At 39.2% G+C, this 25341-nt stretch overlaps 1 protein-coding gene across 4 annotated transcripts in view; it reads left to right on the plus strand.

The window, feature by feature from the left end:
• AKAP11 (A-kinase anchoring protein 11) overlaps positions 1-25341 on the plus strand; it is a 51694-nt gene that overhangs the window by 14962 nt on the left and 11391 nt on the right. For 3 of the 4 annotated variants that reach the window (XM_019971210.2, XM_019971213.2, XM_019971211.2), the window contains exons 3-8: positions 2830-2946; positions 5800-5847; positions 7364-7498; positions 12311-12575; positions 13567-18070; positions 22824-22979. In XM_019971210.2, coding sequence (XP_019826769.2) covers positions 2830-2946; positions 5800-5847; positions 7364-7498; positions 12311-12575; positions 13567-18070; positions 22824-22979 — 5225 coding nt within the window. The remainder of the gene's footprint in view (positions 1-2829; positions 2947-5799; positions 5848-7363; positions 7499-12310; positions 12576-13566; positions 18071-22823; positions 22980-25341) is intronic. The other variant, XM_070800024.1, reaches the window with a different exon arrangement.

Consider the following 25341-nt stretch of genomic DNA (forward strand, 5'->3'; position numbering starts at 1 on the left):
AGCTAGTTCCTGAAAGTTGCAACATGGTGATTATCAATTTTCAGATGAATTATTTGGTGGAATAGTCACCTTACATGGATGTTAGTAGTTTAAATTTATTTGTGTTGCTCTGGAAGCATTGATTTTAAAATAACTATGTTTTCTTATCTTTTATTTATTTGCAATCATTTATTTATTTATTCACTCGTTTATTTAAGTTGCTCAGATTGCCCCAGACTTGGTCCCTATAAGCCCCTTCAGGCAATGCCAAAGTCCTTTTGTCTCAGGCTTATAATTCTTTAATTGCTTCCTTGCTTTCTAGTATAAGACTGACCCTGTTTCTGCTTTACCTTCCTCAGACCTGGAATGGGCTCTTTCTCCACAGAACCTTTTGATTTTAGAAATCAAGATCTGGGTACTAACTGTGCTGTTGTTCTTTTACTGTCAGGAGTTTATGTTGATTGCTTATGTTCAGATTTCACATTTCATATTTTTTCCTTTTTTAAGTTCATGTTCATAATTTAGCCTGAAAATTTCCACTCATTAGTGAAAGAAGAATCATTTAAAATTTTGAATATTCAAATATTGGGGGGAAAAGCAGTACAGTGAACACCACATCTACTCTTCACTTAGATTCACCCTGTTAACATTTTACCAAACCCATTCTATCTGCATGTGTATATATGTACATACACACTTCCCTTTTGAAACCAAATAAGAGTAGGCTACAGACATTATTTTACTTCTCGTTTTCCTCTGCTAGCATGCTTCTCTTAAGAACATCAGCATTATTACTGTCCTTCAGAAAATCATTAATTCAGTAGCACAGTCTTAACGTGCAATCCATGCATAAATTTCCCCAGTTGTCTCAGTATCCTTGTGATTTTCCCCTTGCCTCTCGTCTAGGAGTCAAGTAAGGTTGACATTCTCTACTTAGGTATTGTATCTTTTTGATCTCCCCACCCCCGTCAGCTCCATCTCTGGTCTAAATTCTTTTCTCATGATGGCAGATCTTTGGAAGAGTTTGTAGCGCTTATCTTGTAGAACATCTTCATATTCTGAGTTCACTTGTTTTTTCCTTGTGGTTAGGTTCAGTAGGAACACCTCACGGATCATGTCATGGTCATTCTAGTGTTTCAGATCAGAAGGTGCATCTTTTTAAGGCCAGGCTTGACCAGATAGTTAGTTACCCTTAACTGCCTTAACTCTGATAAACCACCAGTTATCTGCAGCATAAAGACACATAATCCCTTTGTAATTAATACTGTTAATAAGTAATCTATAGGGTGATGTGGCAAAACACTATCTTGTTCCCCAGTAGCTTTTAATCTGGTAGATTAGGATACATTGATAGTCCTTTCCTGAATCAGTAGTTATATTGGGAGTTACAAATGGAATTTTTAAATTTTGTCATTCTGTTCATATTTGTTAGCCAGCCTTCTAAGGTAAGGTAGCACAGTCCTCCAACCCCTACCCTTTTATCTGTCTCTCTTAATGGGCTTGTAGTTTCTTTTAAAACTCAGCTGTCGTACTCCATTACCATCTGTATTCTTTTGATGCTTAGATTATCCCATATTTGGCCAATTGGAATTCCTTCAAGTGTTCTTCAAGCTTCTGTGTTCTTTTGAGACACTTTCTTCCATTGTGTCACAGTAAGACGTTCAGCTGCACTTCATAAGTTTCCGCCTCAGACCTGGAATTCCTTCACTCAGAGAACTTCTAGTTCTTTTCATTGGTGAATGGTATTTAATTGGTGAATGGTAAATACCATTCCAGGAGTTTGTGTGCTGGATTTGCTCATTGCTCTTAAGGGTCATTGATTCTATGATCTATCAATGGAAAAAATGCAGTACAAACGTTTAAAGAGCCCTGAGTTCATATTGAAAGTTCAGATTTAACATTACATTTTTTTTGTTAATTGCTTTGATTTCATATTTGCATCTTTTCTCTTTGTTTGAGTTCATACTGTATGTGAGGTACTGAAATCTGGGATAATAGATTGAGTAAAGGACAATTACTTCAGTAATTTGGATTAACAGGTAGGAAAGACATACATACAAAAGCAGTAATTATAATACATTGTGGTATAGATTAAATGATCTTAATGTGCAAACAATACAGTAGGAAGTTTGGGAGAGCTTTATTACGACTAAGGGGTGGGAAATCTTCACAGGTCTTGGAATACATAGGATTTCTACAGGGGAACATTAGGGAATAAGGACATTTTTGCCAAAATAGCAGATCAACAAATCAGAAGGGGAATAAGGTAGAGAGAAATTAATGTTCTCTTTATATCCAACTATAATATTCATTTATGAAATTTTCCTCCTCCTCTGTTTCTTTGCACTTATGACATCCTTTTCTTTCAAATCTGGAATGCCTTCCCTCTTTCATCATACTGCTGCTTTAAGAACCCTGAAAAGCCTTATTTTGGGTTCTTACCTCTGATTTTTCCATCCCCAACTTCGCTATGAAATTAATCACATTGTTAGCATACCTTACTGTAAGCCCCCCCATCATCATCTTATGAATTGTTGCTTCTGTTCTTCCAGTGACTTGGAAATCAGGTGTGCGATCTGCTAGGTGTCAGTGCAGGGTGGAAGGGAGAGGGCCTGGCTAAGGGCCTCACGTCTCTCTAGGTTGAGAGCCTGGGGCTGTTGTGTGTTGAGCATGTGGAGTTCTGCTTCAGCCTTTTGTTCTTTCTTTCTCTCAGTTGAGTTGAGTTCTGTTACATCAAAAGGTGCCCACTGAATATTCTCTGGAAAGTTACGGACTCTCCATTTAATCCATCACCAGGTTCTTTTACATTGTCTTAGAATTAAGTAAATTAAGAGTATCTTTTGTTTTCAGAGCTTCAATGAAGATGTGTTCCAGTCTGTGAAGTCTTTATTGCAGAGCGAGAAGGAACTATGCAGTGTATCAGCCGAGGACTGTTTGAAGCAGGATGAACATGCCAATTTGACTGAGGTTTGACGGATTACGCTCTATACCCTTTTCTAATACAGCACAGTGTATTTTCATGTATCTTTGTAGGACTACGTGGTCTGTTTTTAAATGCCTAAAATCTCTGCACATTAATTCATGTGTGAGAAGTACCTGTTTTAAGTACCTGCTATGGTGGCACTAGTGGTAAAGAACCTGCCTGCCAGTTCAAGAGACATAAGAGATGTGAGTTCAGTCCCTGGGTCAGGAAGATCTCTGGAAGAGGGCTTGGCAACCCACTCCAGTATTCTTGCCTGGAAAATCCCACAGACAGAGGAGCCTGGCAGGCTACAGTCGATGGGATCGCAAAGAATCCCACACACCTGAAGCAATTTAGCACGCACACACAGCATAGTCATCTTAGTGTATTATAATGCACACATTTAATTCAGTGCACAGACATTACTGACCACTCAGACACACAGCTGTGTATTAAATGATTTCTACTATGTTCAGTAATTGGGACTTACATTCTGAAATTTTCTACTCTGAAACAAAATATATACTTATTTTTAATACTCATTTATTGGTTGTTTAAATTCAGTGCTTTGATTCAAAAATGAAATAGTGATATATTTATTTTGAAGTAAGATATTTTCCACTTAAGGATATGATATACTACTTGCTCACCTTTTTCTCTGTTGCGTCAATGTTTCCAATCTTTGTTTGAATTTATTACTATTAAAAGGGGTAAAGTTTTTTTCTACAATATATAACCATAGTCCATCTATACATTTATTTACCAAAGAAGAGAGACAGGATATTGGGGTCATTGAAGCTCAAAACTGATAAATATGTTGATTAAAGATTCTTTTTTGAAATCAGGGTTCTAATAAAAATATTGGTTATTATTTTGGGTATGGTTTTCTTTCATATTCCTTGAGAAACTGTTTGAAGTAGCTGCACAGGATGGCGAGCACAGCTTTCAGGCCTGCAGTGGTTCTGACCCGAGCCTCTTCTTTTTGTGTGAGCTCGGTTCTCTGGCTCTTGGCTGTTCTCCTGTTTGTTATCCTTTATTGTTTTATTTTAGTCGAGCCAAGCCTCTCCTGATCTCCTCAGCTGTTGCCAGGCATGACAAGTCTTCTGTGTCCTCTGCCCTCAACCGGGGTCCCAGCCGCCTCTCTCCAGTGGTTTACTCAGTGCCCTCTGAGCCCACATTCCTTAAGCACTGCGAAATGCAGTGCTCTGCTGGCACCTTCAGACCTCCATGCCAGCTCATTTTCTCTCTTGCATTCAGTTAAAGGAAGCTTAAAAGAATAGAAGGAATTTCTGTCTCATGTTAGGGCATATATATTTCCGAAGTATCTTTGTTGAAGAAAGGAAGCTTGTTACTTGAGTGTCTCTTTGTTGTTGAGTGCCTGCGATATGCTGGGCACTTTCCTCCACATTCTCTTATTAGCCCTCACAACCATGGGAGAGGAGTTGTGTTGCCTTAAGATTTATACGTAAGGAGACAGGTTCCTACAGGTTAATGACTTTACCTGGACACCTGGAAGTTAACTGTAACATTTCTGTGAAGGCAGTACTCATAATTAATGAGAATAAAGATTCTGCAACAATCTTAAGATTCTGACTTGCTTTTGAGTCATCAGAAAGATGTCAAAAGTATATTGAGTGTTGCTTTGTATTTTAACTATGCTGTTTTCCATTAATTCTTGAGAATTGATTATATTGTTGCCACTTATTTCATATTTTTAGTCATAGAACTTACTTGGTAGACAGTTACTAGTCTAGCTTCAAGCAGTCAAAATTTCTTCTTATGATGTCAAAGACAAAGAAATATAAATTTTTAAAGTAATGATACTCAGGTTACAAAACTGTACATATTCCATATAGAAAAATAAGAAATACTGAAAGTATTTAAAAAAAATGTCATTAATTCTGTAAGTGAGGAAAGAAAAAACCATAGGGGGGTGAAAGTAGAGAAAAATAAGATCACTTACAATTCCATCATTAAAAGTTAATCCCTCCTTATAATTTGGTATATTAACTTCCAGAATTATTTTCCTGGTGTATATTTTTAAAAATAAGGTTGAAATTATGTGTATAGTCTATATCATTTTTCTATAATTTGTCCTTTTTGCTTAATAATGTGACATTTCTTCAGACCATTAGATTGTCTTTAAAAATTTAATTTCTATAAACTTTTGTAGAGAAATCTCCATGTAAAGGTATTGAAGGAAATAAATGTGATATCACAGAGAGTCAGTCAGGAGGTACCTTGGGAGGTTCCCAGGGAAAGCCTCTCTGTGGAGGTGATGTTTAGGTTGGAACTAGAAGAACAAGAAGCAGCTAGACAGGTAAACATCCAAGGAATAGGGGTCTGGGTTGAAGGCACCACTCTGAAGCCCTTAGGCAGGAACAATCAGGCGTGTCCTGGACCCAGCGAGGGGGCCCATGTGTTTGAATGAAGGTGAGGGAAAGTTGAAGCCACCAGCTAAGCCAGAGCCTTGGGACCTCCATTAGGACTCTGCATTGAGAAGCTTGGAAAGGTTTTGACAGGGAAATGACAGGATGGTTCCTGAGGCAGGTAGGAGAGGACTGGGGTCATGCCGGGGAGAAGTGGCCACAGAGGCTGTGGAGAGAAGAGACATGTGCTTTATGTTTGAGGGTGAGGATTGAATTTGCTAATGAGTGGGTGTGGGAGAGGTTTGGGAACCCCAGTTGGAGCCAGACCTTTGGTGAAAAACCTTTGTGATCATCTTTGAAAAAATTAATCATCTTGCAGCAGCATTTTAATGCATTGTGTGCTTTGCTTTCTGTTTCTCAGCTCTGTCAACAATCTAATTGAGACAAGACTTAAAAATTTTAATGGACCTTTATTCCTTTTTTATTCAGGTCACATTTCTAGGTTTTAATGAAGAAACAGATGCTGCTCATATACAGGTACGGTCGATTTATTGAACTGGAAAGGGACATGAGAGATTATTTGAAACAAATTTTGAGAGCATGGAAAATTTGCTCGTTAGCCTTAAAGTTACGTTAAACTCTTCTGTTATCATTCCTATTTAAAGTTAAAAGATGACATTTTGAGGTCACCTTTTGAGTGTGTCCTCGACATTTTCACTTTTAGTGTTTTCACTGAGTGTTTCTGTTACGGAAAGCAGTTTTAGGTCAGGGGACCACAAAAGTCATTTATCTGAGAAGGTTGCAAACCACAGGCTAACTTTTTCTGCATCTGTCATAATGTAGAATGGAAGATTTATTTTTTATTTCGATGGTTTTTATAATCTAACTTCAACAGTCATATTCTTATGTTTTTAATTGAGAAAAGAGTTAAATTTGTTAAAGTAAGAGTAAATTTGTAAAAAATAATGAAGAACCAGTGTAAAAATTGTAGCCTGTTTGATTTAGGCAGGTGTTTATAGAGGCACTGACAGTTGAGATTAGGATCAGCAAAGCAAAGCTGCACACTTAGGTGAAGAGGAGTGGAAGCTCGGGTAGATGTGATAGGGGTACTTTCTTTTTCACCTTGTACTGCTTCTTAAAACTTGTGCTTGTCGTGTTTCCTTTTGTGTCAGTAAAACATCTGGCAGAAGCAGCAGCACTAGCACTGCATTGTTTGCAAAGGTAATGCGTATCTGGTGATGAGAAAAGAAACCTTTGCTGTGTGTCTTGATTGTGCCCTTACCTGAAGGAAATAGTTTAGACAGAGGGCACAAGAGAAGATATAGTTGCGAGAGCGTAAGGCTGAAAAGATGAATCCAAAGTTATTTCTTTCATACTCCACTTCCTCTTTAAGAATGACTGATAAAACCATGTTTATGAAGGAAAGTACTATATGAATGGTCAGAGATGGTAATAATTCTTGCACTGGGCAAAACAGTTACATAAAAGGGGCAAATGGAAAGAAAAACAGGCGTTTTTCATTACATCTTCATAAAATTTTCACTAAAGGGAAGAAAGGCAGAAAAATAGACTTGAATTATACAAATATGTAACTTAACCGCCAAAGAACTGTAAAAGCAAGAATCCCATTTGAGACATTTCATGGTTAAACTTGAGGACTCCAGATTTGACATTTGCTGCTGAAAACTATTAAATGCCTCGTTGTTGTTGATGTGTGAGGTACCATGTGAAATCTTGTTACAGTTTGGTATCATTATGTTTAAAGTGCTAAAAAAATTGTCAATTTTAAAATATTTAGTACATTTTATTTTTGAGTTTCTAAACAATCGATGGTGGTCAATAAACTGCAAGTGTTAGCTATTATGAACTGGAAAGTTTACTAACTAGTAGGCTTTAGCGTGCTGCAGTCCACGGGGCTGCAAAGGGTTGGACATGGTTGAGCAACTAAACAACAATAACAAGTAGACTTTATGATTTTAGTTCAGGGCCACAATATAAGGGATTTAAAGTGTTATGCTACAGTGTTATTTATTGTGTTATTGCTTTACATTAGGATTTGGCTGCAGTTTCTTTGGAACTCCCAGATCTTCTGAACTCACTGCACTTCTGCAGTCTAAATGAAAATGAAATTATTTGTATGAAGGATATAAATAAATCATCAGATATAAACAGTGATCCTCTAAACCAGGTAACTTTTATATATTATTTCTAATGAGTTTTTGTTGGCACATTTTATAAATGACTTTTAATTTAGCATTGTAGTTCACTCGCTCAGTCCTGTCCGAATCTTTGCAACCCCATGGATTGTAGCATGTCAGACTCTTCTGTCCTCCATGATCTCCTGGAGTTTGCTCATATTCATGTCCATTGAGTTGGTGATGCCATCTAACCACCCAGTCCTCTGCCTCCCGCTTCTCCTTTTGCCTTAAGTCTTTCCCAGCATCAGGGTCTTTTCCAGTGAGTCAGCTCTTTATATCACATGGCCAGAGTATTAGAGCTTCAGCTTTAGCCATCAGTCCTTGCAGTGAATATTCAGGGTTGATTTCCTTTAGGACTGACTGGTTTGATCTCCTTGCTGTCTGAGAGACTCTCAAGAGTCTTCTCCAGCACCAAATTAGAAAGCATCAGTTCTTCAGTGCTCAGCTTTCTTTATGGTCCAACTCTCACACCTGTATATGACTACTGGAAAAACCATAGCTTTAACTATATAATATAGGCCTTTGCAGCCAAGTACTATCTCTGCTTTTTAATATGATGTTTAGGTTGGTCATTGCTTTCCTTCCAAGGAGCAAGCATCTTTTAATTTGATGCCTGCAGTCACCATCTGCAGTGATTTTGGACCCAAGAAAATAAAATCTGTCACTGCTTCCACCTTTTCGCTTTCTATCTGCCATCAAGTGATGGACCGGATGCCATGAGTTTTTTTTTCTATTGTTGAGTTTTAAGCCAGCTTTTTCACTCTCTACTTTGACCATCTTTTGGGTTTGCCAGGTGGTGATAGTGGTGAAGAACCCGCTTGTCAATGCAGGAGACAAGAGACTGGTTCAGTCCCGCATGGGAAGCTCCCATGGAGGAGGGCATGGCAGTCCACTCCAATGATCTTGCCTGGAGACTTCCATGGACAGAGGAGCCTGGTGGGCTACAGTCCATAGTTGCAAAGAGTCAGACACAACTGAGACTTAGCACCCACGCAAGAGACTCTTTTCTTTAGTTGCTTTTCATTTTCTGCCATTAAAGTGGTATTATCTGCACATGGAGGTTGTTGATATTTCTCCTAACAATCTTAATTCCAGCTTGTGATTCATCCAGCCTGGAATTTGGCATAATGTACTATGCATATAAGTTAAATAAGCAGGGTGTCAATATGCAGCCTTGACGTATTCCTTTGACAGTTTTGCACCAATCACTTATTCTTTGTCTGGTTCTTTTGCTTCTTGACCTGCATACAGGTTTCTCAGGAGACAAGTAAGGTAGTCTGGTACTCCCATCTCTTTAAGAATTTTCCACAGTTTGTTGTGATCCACACAGTCAAAGGCTTTAGTGTAGTCAGTGAAGCAGAAGTAGATATTTTTCTGGAATTTCCTTAGTTTCTCCATGATCCAACGAATGTTGGCAGTTTGATCTCATGTTCCTCTGCCTTTTCTAAATCCAGCTTGTACATCTTGAAATTCTCAGTTCATGTGTTGCTGAGGCCTAGATTGAAGGATTTTGAGCATAACCTTACTAGCATGTGAAATGAGTGCAATTATCTGGTGTTTGAACATTCTTTGGCATTGCCCTTCTTCGGAATTAGAATGAAAACTGACCTTTTCCAGTCTTATGGCCACTGCTGCATTTTCCAAATTTGCTGGCATATTGAGTATAGCACTTCCATAGCATCATCTTTCAGATTTGAAACAGTTCAGCTGGAATTCCATCACCTCCACCAGCTTTATTCATAGAAATGCTACCTAAGGCCCACTTGACTTCACACTCCAGGATGTCTGACTCTAGGTGAGTGATCACACCATTGTGGTTATCTGGGTCATTAAGATCTCTTCTGTATAGTTCTTCTGTGTGTTCTTGCCACCTCTTCTTAATATCTTCTGCTGCTATTAAGTCCATACCATTTCTGTCCTTTTCTGTGCCCTTTCTTGAAATGTTTGCTTAGTATCTTCAATTTTCTCAAAGAGATCTTTAGTCTTTCCAGTTCTGTTGTTTTCCTCCGTTTCTTTGCATTGTTCATTTAAGGCCTTCTTATCTCTCCTTGCTATGCTCTGGAACTGTGCTTTCAGTTGGGTATGTATTTCCCTTTCTTCTTTGCTTTTTGCTTCTCTTTCTTGCTCAACTATTTGTAAAGCCTTCTCAGACAACCACTGTGCCTTCTTGCATTTCTTTTTCTTTGGGATAGTTTTTGTTACTGCCTCCTGTACAGTGTTTAAAATCTCCTTCTGTAGTTCTTCAGGCACTTTCTCTACCAGATCTAATCCCTTGAATCTATTGATCACCTCCACTGTTTAATCATAAGGGATTTGGTTCACTGAATCAAATCAAAATGGTTTTGATTTGAACCACTGAATGGTCTAGTGCTTTTCCCTACATTCTTCAGTTTAAGCCTGAATTTTTCAATAGGGAGCTGATGATCTGAGCCATAGTCAGCTCCATGTTTTGCTTTTGCTGACTATAGAGCTTCTCCATCTTTGGCTGCAGAGAACATAAGCAATCTGATTTTGGTATTGACCATTTGGTGATGTCCATGTGTAGAGTTGTCTCTTGGGTTGTTGGAAAAGGGTGCAGCATGTTCTCTTGACAGAGCTCTGTTAGACTTTGCCCTGCTTTGTTTTGTACTCCCAAGGCCAAACTTGCCTGTTACTCTACTCTGGGTATCTCTTGACTTCCTACTTTTGTATTCCAATCCCCTATGATGGAAAGGACATCTTTTTTTGGTGACAGTTCTAGAAGGTCTTGTAGGTCTTCTTAGAACCAGTGAATTTCAGCTTCTTTGGCATTAATGGTTGGGGCGTAGACTTGGTTTACTGTGATGTTGAATGGTGTGCCTTGGAAGCGAACCAAAGTCATTCGGTCATCTTTGAGGTTGCATCCAGTTACTGCATTTCGAACTCTTTCATTGACTATGAAGGTTACTCCATTTCTTCTAAGGAATTCTTTCCCATGTAGTAGATACAATGGTCATCTGAATTAAATTCGCCAATTCCTGTCTACTTTAGTTGACTGATTCCTAAGATGTTGATGTTCAATCTTGCCATCTCCTATTTGACCACATCCAATTTACCTTGATTGATGCACCTACATTTCAGGTTCCTATGTAGTATTGTTCTCTATATATCTGACTTCACTTTCACCACTAGACACATCCAAAACTGAGCACGTTTCCACTTTGGCCCCTGGTCTTCATTCTTTCTGGAGCTATTTGTAGTTGCCCTCTCCTGTACCCCAGTAACATATTGGACACCTTCCGACCTGGGCAGGCTCATCTTCTGGTGTCATAACTTTTTCCTTTTTTATAGTGTTGCTGGGTTCTCCAGGCAAGATTATTGGAGTAGGTTGCCATTCCCTCCTCCAGTGGACCACATTTTGTCAGAACTTTCAACTATGACCTGTCTGCCTTGGGTGGCCCAGCATGGCATGGCTCATAGCTTCATTGAGTTACGTAAGCCACTTTGCCACAACAGGCTGCAGTCCATGAAGGGGTTAATTTAGAGCATTAAATTTTAAAATGCTTGGGTGAAGTTTCTTTTTGTTTAATACCATCTGAAGGAAATACAATTCATAAGAAATCGAACTCATGAATCTTTGAAATCACTGAAGGGTAAAATAATTTTGGTCATAGCTTTAAATTAGATTTTCCATGTATGAAGCTCCATAAGTGGTATGTAAGACATATTAATTTTTTTCTGAAAATTGATTATTTCTGGATTCTTGAATTTTTACCTGTGTGTAAGTCATATAAAATTTTCCCTCTTCTTTCCAACTCCAAATTTATGTAAATATTGAGCTGTATCTTTTAAAGAATATACTTTAACTCATTTTCTGGTTTAAAAAATTTCATGTTAAATCAGTACCTGAAGATGTGTTCTTTATTTATTTATAAGCAAAAATGTCACCTTTCAGTGAGGTCACTAGTATCATAATATTGAACATTTAGTTCTTTACTAAGTGTTAATTTATTGATAATGCACCAAACAAAAATACATTGCATATTTTCCCTCCTAAAAATTGAATCAGTAGGTTTAAATTTAGGTTACTTATTCCTTCAAGTGTTATAGACTACTGTGTTTTTTATGAGATTTACAGATAAAAGTAGAACTGTGCTCATTTCCTTCATTAGATTCTTCATTTATATTTACTTTGTTTTATTTACGAGAAGAGGTGATCAGCTATTTTATCTCATTTCTAGCCTTTTGAACAAGTCATTTGTCAACATTTGTCTTTTAATATGTATGGGAAAGTTCAGTTGACTATTTTTAATCAAAGCTATAAACCTTGGAAATTGAAATACTAGGGGAATTTAGGAGAAAGGAAGGGACAGTTCTTTTATGATAGAAGAGAATGTATTATCATGCTGAAAGCTGCAGGAAAATGGGATACGGGAAGACTAAGACCTAGTTCCTGTCCTTAAGCAGTTAATAATATAGTTAGTGAACCAGGTGAATGATTAAGAAAAAGCACAGGGCTGTATAGTAACAGGAAAGCATCGTTGTCACAGAAATGGATGGCAAGTTCTTTTGACATTTAAAGAGACATAATAGGTAGAATTTGAATACCTGGATAAGAGAAAGGTGGGAGAAGACACTGGAAAGTGAGAAGTGTTGTGGAGAAAGAATGAAGAAAATAATTAAACATTACAAAATCAGGCAGCCTTTTAGGATGCATGTGTTTCTTTTTTTTTTTCTTTTAAAACGGTATCGTGTTATTTCTGGGCTTTATTTCCAGGTAATATGTCTTGTAAGTATAGTATATTTTCAAATTAAAATTGTTACCATCTTTTATCTTTTCCCAGAGTCAACATCCTGGAATGCTTTGTGTCATGAGAGTGTCACCTACATTACCAAGACTTAAAATTGATTTTATTTTTAGTCTCCTAAGTAAATACGCTACTGGCATAAGGTACACCGTGGACACATATTTGCATCACAAGCACCAACTTGAGGCCACCAATGAGGACGACGATGATACTAACCAGTCTGTATCTTCCATCGAAGATGACTTTGTCACTGCTTTTGAGCACTTAGAGGAGGAAGAGACTTCAAAGCCATATAATGATGGTTTGTTCTTCACTAGATTTTTTTTCTTGAAATAGAGAATTAAGGTTTAAAGTTCAGTTTTAAAAGTTTTAAGACAGACTTGTTCAGTTGACATTTATTTTGAAATTTGTTCAAATTAAAGCATTGATACCTATTTTTTGTCTGATAGAGGAATTAACTTTCTTGTGTCTTTTAAGGTCATTGTTACCTGGTTTTTAGTTTTGCTCTTTTATTAGGTTGTACTGTTCAGACACTGTTTCCCTTAAAAATGCCTAAGTTCAGACTTGAGTTAGCTGTCAGGGTCACCTAAATATTAGTGTTTCTAACATGTGGCAACGTGCTAGATATTCCTTAGACCAGGTATTCCTAGATGTGGTGTAGAATGAGAATATTTTAGTAATGGGTAAACTCCAATACTTTGGCCATCTGATGCAAAGAGTTGACTCATTGGAAACGACCCTGATGCTGGGAAAGATTAGGGGCAGGAGGAGAAGGGGACACCAGAGGATGGATGAGATGGTTGGATGGCATCACTGACGCAGTGGACATGGGTTTGGGTGGACTCCGGGAGTTGGTGATGGACAGGGAGTCCTGGCGTGCTATGGTTCATTGGGTCGCAAAGAGTTGGACACGACTGAGCAAATGAACTGAATACTTGCTCTTAAGTACAACTTGAGATGAATCTGTTAATTCAGTGGTCCCCAACCTTTTTGACACCAGGACTGGTTTCATGAAAGATAATTTTCCCATGGAACTAGGGCAGGAAGGGGATGGTTTCAGGATGATTCAAGTGCATTACATTAATTGTACATGTTATTTCTAGTATTATTACATCAGTTCCACCTCAGATCATCAGGCATCACATCTTGGAGGTTGGGGATCCCTGTGTTAAAATAGTATAGAAGATACTTATAATATAAATGAGTATTTCATGGTTCACGTCTACTTATTCCCATCGATTTAAATCAGTTAAATTCTTTTCAAGAATAATCATTTTATTCTTTTCCTCTAGGATTAAACATAATTGCACTAAGGAGCCAGTGTGATGCTACTTCACAGACTATTTCTGGTCACCATTTGGATACCCATGATTTCAGGGTTCTGGTTGGCTCTGAGCAGCAGAAGTCATTGGCTAAACCTTCAGCTTCTTTAATAAACATTCTGGGACATAAAAAACTGCCTCCAGTGAGAACTTCAGTCACGACATCAGTCTCTGAACCATGGGTCCAAAGGAGTTTCTATAGTTCCTTTGCTGCTTCAGAGAAAGGTAGTGATGCCCAGAAACCATTGTTCTCGTCTTCTCCTGCCTACTCGTCTGAATCAGAGTGCTCAAGTCCAAGTCCTGTTATCTTCTTGGATGAAGAAGGTTATCAAAAAAGTTTGAAAGCAAAACTTGAGTTACCTAAAATTCCTGTGATGAAAGATGATATTGAGGATTCAGACTCAGAAGTGAGTGAGTTTTTTGATAGTTTTGATCAGTTTGATGAACTAGAACAAACGTTAGAGACTGCTTGTCCGTTTCTGAAAGATCTTGCTGTAGGGAAGCCATCGCAAAAGAAAGGGCACAAACATGAAAAATTGTGCTCTGTAACCACTACTATGAATCCTCAAAAATTCAAGTTTGATCGGCCAGCTCTCCCAGCTAACGTTAGGAAGCCAACACCTCGTAAACCAGAATCCCCTTATAGTAACCTGTGTGATGCCCCAGAATCTCCCCGCCCCGTGAAGGCCTCAGGGGAAGACAGTGGTTTGTTTAGTCCTATTCGATCCTCTGCTTTCAGTCCTCTTGGAGGCTGTACTCCAGCTGAATGCTTTTGCCAAACAGATATTGGTGAAGATAGGGGTCATGAAAATCCTGATTCTCTTTATTATACCTTTGAAGATTATGCAAATAGCCTTTCCTATGAAGTTCTGGGTTCAGTTCTTCATAGCCAACATACTAATGCAACATCCAACACTAATAATATTAAAAAGGGAGAAAATAAAATGGTAGCTCTTCAGCATGGAAGCCTTGATCAAAAAAGTAAATCTAAAAATAAACCCATAATGATTGATAGCATTCAGAAGTTTGCAGCAGATCTCGTGGAAAAAAGTTTTGGCAGTGCATTTAAAGACTTACAGAAAGGGGTCTCTTCATGTACCAATGCCTTATGCCAGTTAGCCATCAAACTGACGTCATCCATTTTTCAAATGGCATTTAACGAACTGAGAAGGCAGTGTGCTTTTTCACTGAAAGAACGAGCCATTAGTGGCCTGGCTAGTTTTTTGGTGAGTGAGGCATTCTCAGATGCTTTACAAGATCTACAGTATGTAAAGAAACAGATCTTCACTAACACCGTCACTAGATTTGCTGCAGATCTTGCTGAAGAGCTTGTTTTTGAAGGCATCATGGAAGTGTGTCAGTTCTCATATCCTCCAACACCTGCATCTCTGCAGGGTCGGTCATTTCACTGTGAAGACAGAGTGGTGAAGTCCTATGCAAGAGATCTGTCTGAATCTGTAATACAGGAAGCATTCATTGAGCTGTCTCAAGTTGATGTTACCTTTACCACAAAGGCAGCAGTTAGTGTTTCCCCAGAAAACATCAAGTTTGTGAGCACAGAAGATGTAGTGCCAGCAACACAGACTTCTGTGTGTTCCCCTACTTCTAACAGTCAAACAGTTACGGTGACAAAACCAGTGCAGGAGTATAAAAAGGAATACACGGTGCAGCAGGCCTTGCTCTGTACTTCAGGAATTGTTACTTCAATACCAGTGCCCTTGGCAGGGAGTGCCCTTCACCCATACCGTATTTCTTCTAATACGTATCAGACAAAGTCTCATCCATCATGTGATGATAGTCATTTGAATGGTGGTCCTACCCCAGCAAGTGTTGCCACAAAAAACAAAGAAGAGGAGCTAGCTTGTCTCAGGAATATTTGTTTACCTTCAGACCACAACCCCGGTAGCCAGAATGAGGTGAAACCAACTAGTGATGTTGTTGAAACAAAAAGCTCTTCAAAGTTAACAAATGATCCTGTCATTATTGGCGATTTTTCTGCCGCAATGGTGCATACGATAGTAAATGAAACTATAGATTCAGTGACATCTTCCAAAGTTGCAAAAACAGAAGAACACACAGATTGTTTAACTCAAACAGGAAAGGGAAAAACCCCTTCTTTCTACTGGGATCAAGCAACAGTGCCACAGAGTGAGGCTAGCAAGAAGGACATGTTCGCCGATCGGTTATCTAAATCTATTATCAAACATTCCATAGATGAAAGCAAGTCAGTGATCGTAAATGTAGATAAAAATGTCCTCCCCAAGAAAGACTTGCCTGTTCCTGGAGATGAGTCACAGTTGACCTTGGAAGAGTTCCCCAAGTTTCTTGAAGCTCAAGATCATTTAACTCACTGTTCACTTTCAGAAGTAAAGGATTGTGTTCCAGAAGGTAAAGGTTCTGTGGCTCCTGGATTTTCTTTGGAGACACTACCACCTTGTCTAGCAGCGGCAGGCCAGAAAGCTGATCTGAAGGAAATTGCTAAGGACAAATCTGTGAAAAAGCAGAATTTGCATAATTCAGCCCTCGAGCCCTTGGCTTTTGGGCAGGAAAACTCGTTTCCCCATTCACATGCTTTCTCATCCACAGTGCTCACCTGTGTAGATGGTTTGCACGTGGAAGATAAACAGAAAATGAGAGATGGGAATGTAATACCTGACACCCCTCCATCAACTCCTCTGGTTCCATCCCAGGCTCCTTCTGATTGGGATATCAAGAAGTTAACCAAAAAGCTTAAGGGGGAGTTAGCAAAAGAGTTTGCACCAGCCACACCACCATCCACACCTCACAACTCGTCTGTAAGCAGTTTGTCTGAAAATGAACAAAATGCAATAGAAAAAGAAGAGTTCATGTTGAAGCTCATGCGGTCTCTCTCAGAAGAAGTTGAAAGTAGTGACGGCGAAGAGCAGCAAGAGGTGGACGTGAAGTTGGAGCCAGCAGGGAAAAAAGTTCAGTTTGCAGACGCGTTAGCGACACACATCGTTTCTCTTGCAACAGAAATGGCAGCTTCCCATTTGGATAATAAAGTGATTCAAGAAGCCAGGGTGAAAAGCCCTTGCTTAAATGTGCAGAGTCAAAGAAGCCTATCACCTGCTTTTTTTAATTGCTCAGATGAAAGTTTACAGGCATTATGCAGTTTTGCAGGTGATATGGCAGCAGAAGTCATTACGGAAGCTGAAAAAATAGCAAAAGTTAGGAGCTGTATGTTTTTCAGGAGGAAGAGGAACAGTTGTGTTGATGGTGACCAAGATCATAGATCCGAAGAGAAGTTGGATGTAGAGGCTGTAGCACACCCGGGAGGAGTAGATCCGTTTGTTCTTCCTTTACCACCAAGTTCTTGTCTGTCAGGTCTAACGTACAAGTATCCCAGCTGTGAAAGTGTGACAGATGAGTATGCAGGTCACATTATCCAAATACTAAAACAGGAAGGTGGCAACAGTGAGTTAATAATGGACCAGTACGCCAACAGACTTGCCTATCGGTCTGTTAAGTCAGGATTGCAAGAAGCAGCTAAAACAGCCAAAGTGAAGTGCAGCTCCAAAATATTCCCTGTGCAGAGCTCACAGGTGAAAACCAACGATGAACTGTTACTGTTTTTAAATAAAGAACACCAGCAAGAAGCAGATACAAAAAGACAAAGCAGAAGTGCTGGAAGTTACCTTCATAAAAACCAGACTTGTGAGTGGACACGGGACACGTGCAGAAACGAGTGCTCGGAACTACGTAGTTTTTCAACCTGTCTTGCTCACAGCATCACAAGAGATGTTAAAAAAGAGCTGATGGCATCGACAGGTGGCTTGCCAAAATCCTTAACAGATTCTTGCCTTTATGAAAAAAACGTATGTGACAAAGATACTGAGACTCATGTCGGGCCAGAGTTTCCCAAGTCTCTTCAGCCTTCTTCACAGAATCACAGATTTTCTCAGAGTACAGGCAGCTTGAGTGGGTGTGGCTATGGAGAGACTGTCGTTCAAGCTATAGAGCAGTATGCTAACAAAGTTGTGGGCGACACTTTAGAGCTGGGTTTAGGATCTGCCACCTTCCACGTGTCTGAAGCCACAAAAGCAGTTGATAGGATTACTTACGCAGAAAAGCTGTCACCTCTGGTGGGTCAGGCTTGCCGATACTGTGACCGTAAAGAGCTCCATGACTGCACTGGAAATTCGTCTCCTCGCTTTCCCAGACCGGATTCGCTTGCTGGTAGTAAGCCAGTTTCTCATTCACAGCTTAGCAGCTTCTATCAGAAATCTAGGATTTTTCATCTCGATGTTCCTCAAATTCACGTTGATCTCGATAAGAAGACAGTGCTTGCTGAGAAGATAGTTGCTGAAGCAATTGAAAAGGCAGAGAGAGAGCTGAGCAGTACCAGCCAGGCAGCCGACAGTGGGATCGGACAGGAAGGTGTCAGCTTTGCCGAGAGCCTCAGCACAGAGATACTGGCGTCAGCAGTGGTCAGTGCTGGACAGGCCATCAGCAGGTAAGCTCCTAATTTCTTTTGGGTTTTGCAGTAAAGAGTTAACTTGATTATTTATGTCTTAGAAAGATGTTCAGAAAGATGTGATTCTTTTTAATCCTAAATGAACAAAAAGAAATACTCCCTATTACATTTGCATATCGTTGATATCCTACCTGTTACTTTTCATAGACACTGTCTCATTATCCCCCAGCAGCCCTTTGGGGGAAGGAAGATATGAGCCATTTCCTCAATTGGAAGGTGAGGCTTAGAGTAGAAAGTCACTTTGCCCAAGTTTACACAGCTGTAGAGTAGGTAGGGTTGAATCAAGGAAACAGCTGGAGAAGTTCATACAGCAAGTACTGAGTTGCACCATATTAATGTACCACTCTGAGATTATGTTTTTATTTCTGTTCACAAAGGTAAGTTTTCTTACAAAGAGTATAAATAACGTGCCAGGCGTCTCTGTCCATGGGATGTCCCAGGCAAAAATACTGAAGTGGGTTGCCATTTCCTTCTCCAGAGGGTCTTACCCACCCAGGGTTCTGTGTTGCCAGTAGATTCTTGACCAGTTGAGCCACCAGGGAAGCCCCATGAAGAAAGCAAGTGTTCTCTACATAGTTCCCTCCTGCCACCACTCCTCTTGATAAGCCGCCGTCTAAGGGGCAGTTCTCTGTGATAGTCCTACGGTGTTTTGTGTTTCAGAGACTGTGCCTTGTGCTTAGTGGTCCTAACAGCTTAGTTCAGATGTTTACTTTTAGCCTTCTCTCTCCCTGGGAAAACATCAGGACTGACTTGTGTTATTAGTTTGTAGGATTATTTTTGTTAGTCTTATGGAAAGAGAAAATTTCTTGAGTTGAGAAGGAATTCCATTGAGCCACATGGTAACCCAGGATATTTTAGTAGCTTTTGTCAATGCCGTGACAAGCACTGCCTCTTTTCTTGGCCAGAGGGAGATGCAGGGAGCTAGTGCTGGGGGTGGCGGTGGGCAGCAGCAGGCGGGGGTGGCATGCAGTTTTGAAGAGGTAGCAGGAAGCAGCTCGGACAAAGTGACATTTGAGCAGCGAGCCAAAGGTGAAGAGACAGTAAGCTAAGTGGGAATCAGGGAAATGGGGTTCCCAGCCAAGGTTAGTGGGACTGCGTTTTGGGGAAACAGCAGAGAGGCTTGTGTGGCTAAGGTGGGTGAGCCAGGGAGAGCAGGAGCCCAGGGAAGGTCATGAGAGGTTATCATACCAGATGCATGTTAAAAGGGTTTGGACTCTTTATTTTGATTGATGAGAAGCCACTGGAAGGTTTTGATCAGAAGACTAACACTTCCCCTCTTCATGTTTGAAAATACGGGGCAAGATTGGGGTATAGGGTTAAGAGGCACAAACTACTATGTGCAAAATAAGCAACAAAGATAAATTCTATAGCATTGGGAAATAAATATAAGCCATTATTTTGTAATAACTTTAAATGGAATATAATCCTCAAACATACCGAATCACTGTGTTGTACACCTGAAACTAATAAAATAATGTAAATCAACTGTACTTCAACAAAAAGTTAAAACATCACTTTAAACTGTTCAGTTCAGTTCAGTCGCTCAGTCGTGTCCGACTCTTTGCAACCCCATGAATCGCAGCACGCCAGGCCTCCCTGTCCATCACCAACTCCCGGAGTTCACTCAGACTCACGTCCATCGAGTCAGTGATGCCATCCAGCCATCTCATCCTCTCTTGTCCCCTTCTCCTCCTGCCCCCAATCCCTCCCAGCATCAGGGTCTTCTCCAATGAGTCAACTTTTCACATGAGGTGGCCAAAGTATTGGAGTTTCAGCTTTAGCATCATTCCTTCCAAAGAAATCCCAGGGCTGATCTCCTTCAGAATGAGCTGGTTGGATCTCCTTGCAGTCCAAGGGACTCTCAAGAGTCTTCTCCAACACCACAGTTCAAAAGCATCAATTCTTCGGTACTCAGCCTTCTTCACAGTCCAACTCTCACATCCATATGTGACGACTGTAAAAACCATAGCCTTGACTAGATGGACCTTTGTTGGCAAAGTAATGTCTCTGCTTTTCATTATGCTATCTAGGTTGGTCATAACTTTTCTGCCAAAGAGTAAGTGTCTTTTATTTCATGGCTGCAGTCACTATCTGCAGTGATTTTGGAGCCCGAAAAAATAAAGTCTGACACTGTTTCCACTGTTTCCCCATCTATTTCCCATGAAGTGATGGGACCAGATGCCATGATCTTCGTTTTCTGAATGTTGAGTTTTAAGCCAACTTTTTCACTCTCCTCTTTCATCTTCATCAAGAGGCTTTTTAGTTCCTCTTCGCTTTCTGCCATAAGGGTGGTGTCATCTGCATATCTGAGGTTATTGATATTTCTCCCGGCAATCTTTATTCCAGCTTGTGCTTCTTCCAGCCCAGCGTTTCTCATGATGTACTCTGCATAGAAGTTACATAAGCAGGGTGACAATATACAGCCTTGACGTACTCCTTTTCCTATTTGGAACCAGTCTGTTGTTCCATGTCAAGTTCTAACTGTCGCTTCCTGACCTGCATACACATTTCTCAAGAGGCAGGTCAGGTGGTCTGGTATTCCCATCTCTTTCAGAATTTCCACAGTTTATTGTGATCCACACAGTCAAAGGCTTTGGCATAGTCAGTAAAGCAGAAATAGATGTTTTTCTGGAACTCTCTTGCTTTTTCTATGATCCAGCAGATGTTGGCAATTTGGTCTCTGGTTCCTCTGCCTTTTCTAAAACCAGCTTGAACATCTGGAAGTTCACGGTTCACGTATTGCTGAAGCCTGGCTTGGAGAATTTTTAAGCATTACTTTACTAGCGTGTGAGATGAGTGCAATTGTGTGGTAGTTTGAGCATTCTTTGACATTGCCTTTCTTTGGAATTGGAATGAAAACTGACCTTTTCCAGTCCTGTGGCCACTGCTGAGTTTTGCAAATTTGCTGGCATATTGAGTGCAGCACTTTGAGAGCATCATCTTTCAGGATTTGAAATAGCTCAACTGGAATTCCATCACCTCCACTAGCTTTGTTCGTAGTGATGTTTTCTAAGGCCCACTTAACTTCACATTCCAGGATATCTGGCTCTAGGTGAGTGATCACACCATCGTGATTACCTGGGTCGTGAAGATATTTTTTGTATAGTTCTTCTGTGTGTTCTTGCCACCTCTTCTTAATATCTTCTGCTTCTGTTAGGTCCATACCATTTCTGTCCTTTATCGAGCCCATCTTTGCATGAAATGTTCCCTTGGTACCTCTAATTTTCTTGAAGAGATCTCTAGTCTTTCCCATTCTGTTGTTTTCCTCTATTTCTTTGCATTGATCGCTGAGGAAGGCTTCCTTATCTCTTCTTGTTATTCTTTGGAACTCTGCATTCAGATGCTTATATCTTTCCTTTGCTCCTTTGCTTTTCGCTTCTCTTCTTTTCACATCTATTTGTAAGGCCTCCCCAGACAGCCATTTTGCTTTTTTGCATTTCTTTTGCGTGGGGATGGTCTTGATTCCTGTCTCCTGTACAATGTCACGAACCTCATTCCATAGTTCATCAGGCACTCTCTCTATCAGATCTAGGCCCTTAAATGTATTTCTCACTTCCACTGTATAATCATAAGGGATTTGAGTTAGGTCATACCTGAATGGTCTAGTGGTTTTCCCTACTTTCTTCAGTTTCAATCTGAATTTGGCAATAAGGAGTTCACGATCTGAGCCACAGTCAGCTCCTGGTCTTGTTTTAGCTGACTGTATAGAGCTTCTCCATCTTTGGCTGCAAAGAATATAATTAGTCTGATTTCGGTGTTGACCATCTGGTGATGTCCATGTGTAGAGTCTTCTCTTGTGTTGCTGGAAGAGGGTGTTTGCTATGACCAGTGCATTTTCTTGGCAAAACTCTATTAGTCTTTGCCCTGCTTCATTCTGTATTCCAAGGCCAAATTTACCTGTTACTCCAGGTGTTTCTTGACTTCCTACTTTTGAATGCCAGTCCCGTATCATGAAAAGGACATCTTTTTTGGGTGTTAGTTCTAAAAGGTCTTGTAGGTCTTCATAGAACTGTTCAACTTCAGCTTCTTCAGCGTTACTGGTTGGGGCATAGTCTGTTAGTCAAGAATAAAATGTAGAAGGGGCATACACAGTAATTGAACAACAAATGGAATTTCTTGTGAAGATAGAATAAAACTATAAATGTTTTTTCCTCAATGAATAAAACTATAAATGTTTTTTCCTCAATGAATAAAACTATAAATGTTTTTTCGTTGAGGAAAAAAATGAGAGGGATTATGATCCATGCTCAGAATGTTGAAGAGATTTGGCTAGTCTGACTGTACCCTCGATTGGCAGTGTAGAATTCCTTGAACTACTTTTTTTGTTGTTCTTAAAGCCAGAAAAGGGGTAATTTTGGTACAAATAAAAATACTGTTTTACAAAGCAGATGTGGCAGACTTAGGAACTTGTGGTCCTTCATAGTGTCCCTATTGAAAATATGAACTGCTTTGAAGAGAATTTAAATAAATGATGTGCTTGGGATGAACCCATAATGAACAGAGTAGGTTAGGGATATCAGTGGGTATCTCAGTTAATTTTGAAATTAATAAGCTGTCCTGCCAAGTCTCTTTATTAGCAGATCCAAACAAAGGGTTAGATCGACCACTGGTCTAATTCTGAAGGTCCCATTTCTTGTTTTTGTCATCGGTATCATCAAATGGATATTCCTGTTAATAATACAAATCAGAACCTGATGCTTTTGGACTTATTTTCTTTCTTTCTTTTTTCTAGTCCAAAAGAAACAGAAGAGATTCAGTCAGCTGAGTCTCTTGGTAGCCAGCAGATGCATCTCAGTATTGGTGAGGACAGTACTGGGAGCTGGTCCAACTTAAGTTTTGAAGATGAACACCAGGATGAAAGCAGTAGTTTTCACCATCTAAGTGAAAGGTAACTCTGATTTTGCATGTAATTGCATAGTTTAGGTACTCAGACTCCTCAGAAATAAGTCCCAAATTATACTGAATTTAATTTTAAAATTCTTAATTTGTAAACCTAACCATTATTATCAAAGTGTATTTTGTTCCAACATTATTTCTAATGGTTTGACATTTATTAAATATAGTAATTAGCTGGACTAATTTTCTTTGTGCCAATAATTGAAAAATATGTCATACATTTGATTTTATATGCTTCATGCTATACTTGGCCTTCTCATGAACTTTTGAGAAAAAATTTTCTTTCTCACTTTAAAGGACAGGAAAAAGAATAATTATCTGTAAAAGGCATCAAAATGGTCCTGTAATTTTTTTAATATTATAGTAGTATTTTTCTAGGGGAAGGATTCCTTATTTGTCCATTCAGGAACACTGTAACTTGAGCAGTTATACCTGAATGACTGAAAATACGTAAACTCATTACAAAAATACAGTATAATATAACAGAAGGCACTTCATGTATCATTCTCTCAGTTAACCTTGTTCCTAAAACCAGTTTTAGAATATTTTATTAATTAGAATTATTTCCTTTATTCGTAATGCTGTACAGACCTTCCTGAGTAACCTATAAAATGTTACAAAATCTTTATTCACATTAAGTGATACTTGGAAATAGTAAACACTGACCATAGCTGAGCCTAGGGAGAGGAGGGGGTTTTGGGCACTTGTAGAAAGGACCCTGTGAAGCTTCTGCAGAACAGGCCCTTGGAATGGACTTACCAGGAGGAGGAGGAAAGAGGGGATGAGGAAGCAGAAGGAAAGGAAATGGTTTTTCAGCTGTTAGAACACATCATCTCGGAGTACTTGGTTTGATGCTTGGATTAACCAGTGAGTGTTAATATTTTTATATTTTTATTGTCATAGTTTTTAAAATGTGACACAAGCCACCAACATTTTACAAAATTTAAATCCAAAAAAGGCAGTCTTTAAAATTAGTAGTAGGAAGTGGGGTAATATCACAGATTATCATTTGGCCCTCTCCATAGCTTTAGAATGTTTACACTTAAATTCTTCTCTCACTTTGAGAAACAGGCTTCTAGAATTTCAGTGGAGTTGACATTGTTGCTTATGAAATCCTGGTGTTAAAGTGGGAGAACTTAAAGGCTAGTGGCCATAAAAGGACTGTAGCTGGTTGAACGACTCAATATGGAATGCTCTCCAATATGATGAAAAGAAGGAAGTACCTACCAGGGTCAGCCCTTGGTTCTTCCTCTTTAGCATTATTTTATCAGTGGTGTAGAACACTCATTATTTGTGAGTGACTCAAAACAGAGATGAAAAGGTTAATCCTGTTAATAGAACCAGAGTTCAGAAAGACCAAATCAGGCTGAGGCTAAACCAGTTGTGTTTAACATGAGTAAATATCTTTAGGTTCAGAAAATTAATTACTTGAATGGGAAAAACCTGACCTGATAGCATTTTGTCCAGGGGAAAAAAAAACCTGTGGTTTAATTGACCATAGAATTAATAAGAACTAACAATACTGTGTGAATTTAAGGTTCCGGCACAAAGAAAAACTTAGTGGGGCTCATCCAGGGTTGGTGGTGTGCTTGTCTCCTAGAGATTAAGGTTCACTGGGTCATTGGCAGTCCCAAGATTCTGCATGCTTGATAAGTGCCTCAGATGATTTTAAAGCAGGTGTTTCAGAGACCTCACTTAAGATACATCCACTTTAGTGTAGAAATGGGTAAAAATTTTAATTTTGTAATTTTTTTCTGTGCGTAATCATTCTATTAATGGAAGTAAATATGGTGTTTGAGATCATTGATTTTCTCTCTCTTTGGCTCACAGCTGTCTAACCATTCTGTATTTCCATATTTTCTCGATTTTGGTTTGTCTGTCACCAGACTATGTAGGCAAAACTGGTTGGTTTCATGGTTTTACACTAGAGCTGTATTTGTTTGAATGTAATGTTGAAAAGACACTGATCAGTTTTAATTTTTATTCTGTAATGCATTACGGTTTGTGACAGTTGGATAGTGCTAATACGTACATGTTAATTATTGAGATAGCCTGGAAACTCTTTAGAACTTTTAAGTAATCAGCCCCTTTTTGGGAACCGTATCAACATTTACTGATGGATAAAAGGTGATTTTATGTTAACTAATTTTTAGAACCCAAATTTTATATTGTGTAAATATTTTTATAATTGTCTAGCCTACTATGGGAAAATACAGCTGCTTATCACTGCAAACTAATGTGCTTACTAATTATTTTAATGATAAGAATTTTTAAAAATTGCATGTTTAGATTTTAATCTGAAAAGCTGAATTTAGTTTTGTTTCCGAACACAGTTGCTTTTTGTGTTGTGTCGC

This window comes from Bos indicus, chromosome 12, assembly GCF_029378745.1.
Source record: "Bos indicus isolate NIAB-ARS_2022 breed Sahiwal x Tharparkar chromosome 12, NIAB-ARS_B.indTharparkar_mat_pri_1.0, whole genome shotgun sequence".
In the NCBI taxonomy this organism is placed as follows: domain Eukaryota; kingdom Metazoa; phylum Chordata; class Mammalia; order Artiodactyla; family Bovidae; genus Bos; species Bos indicus.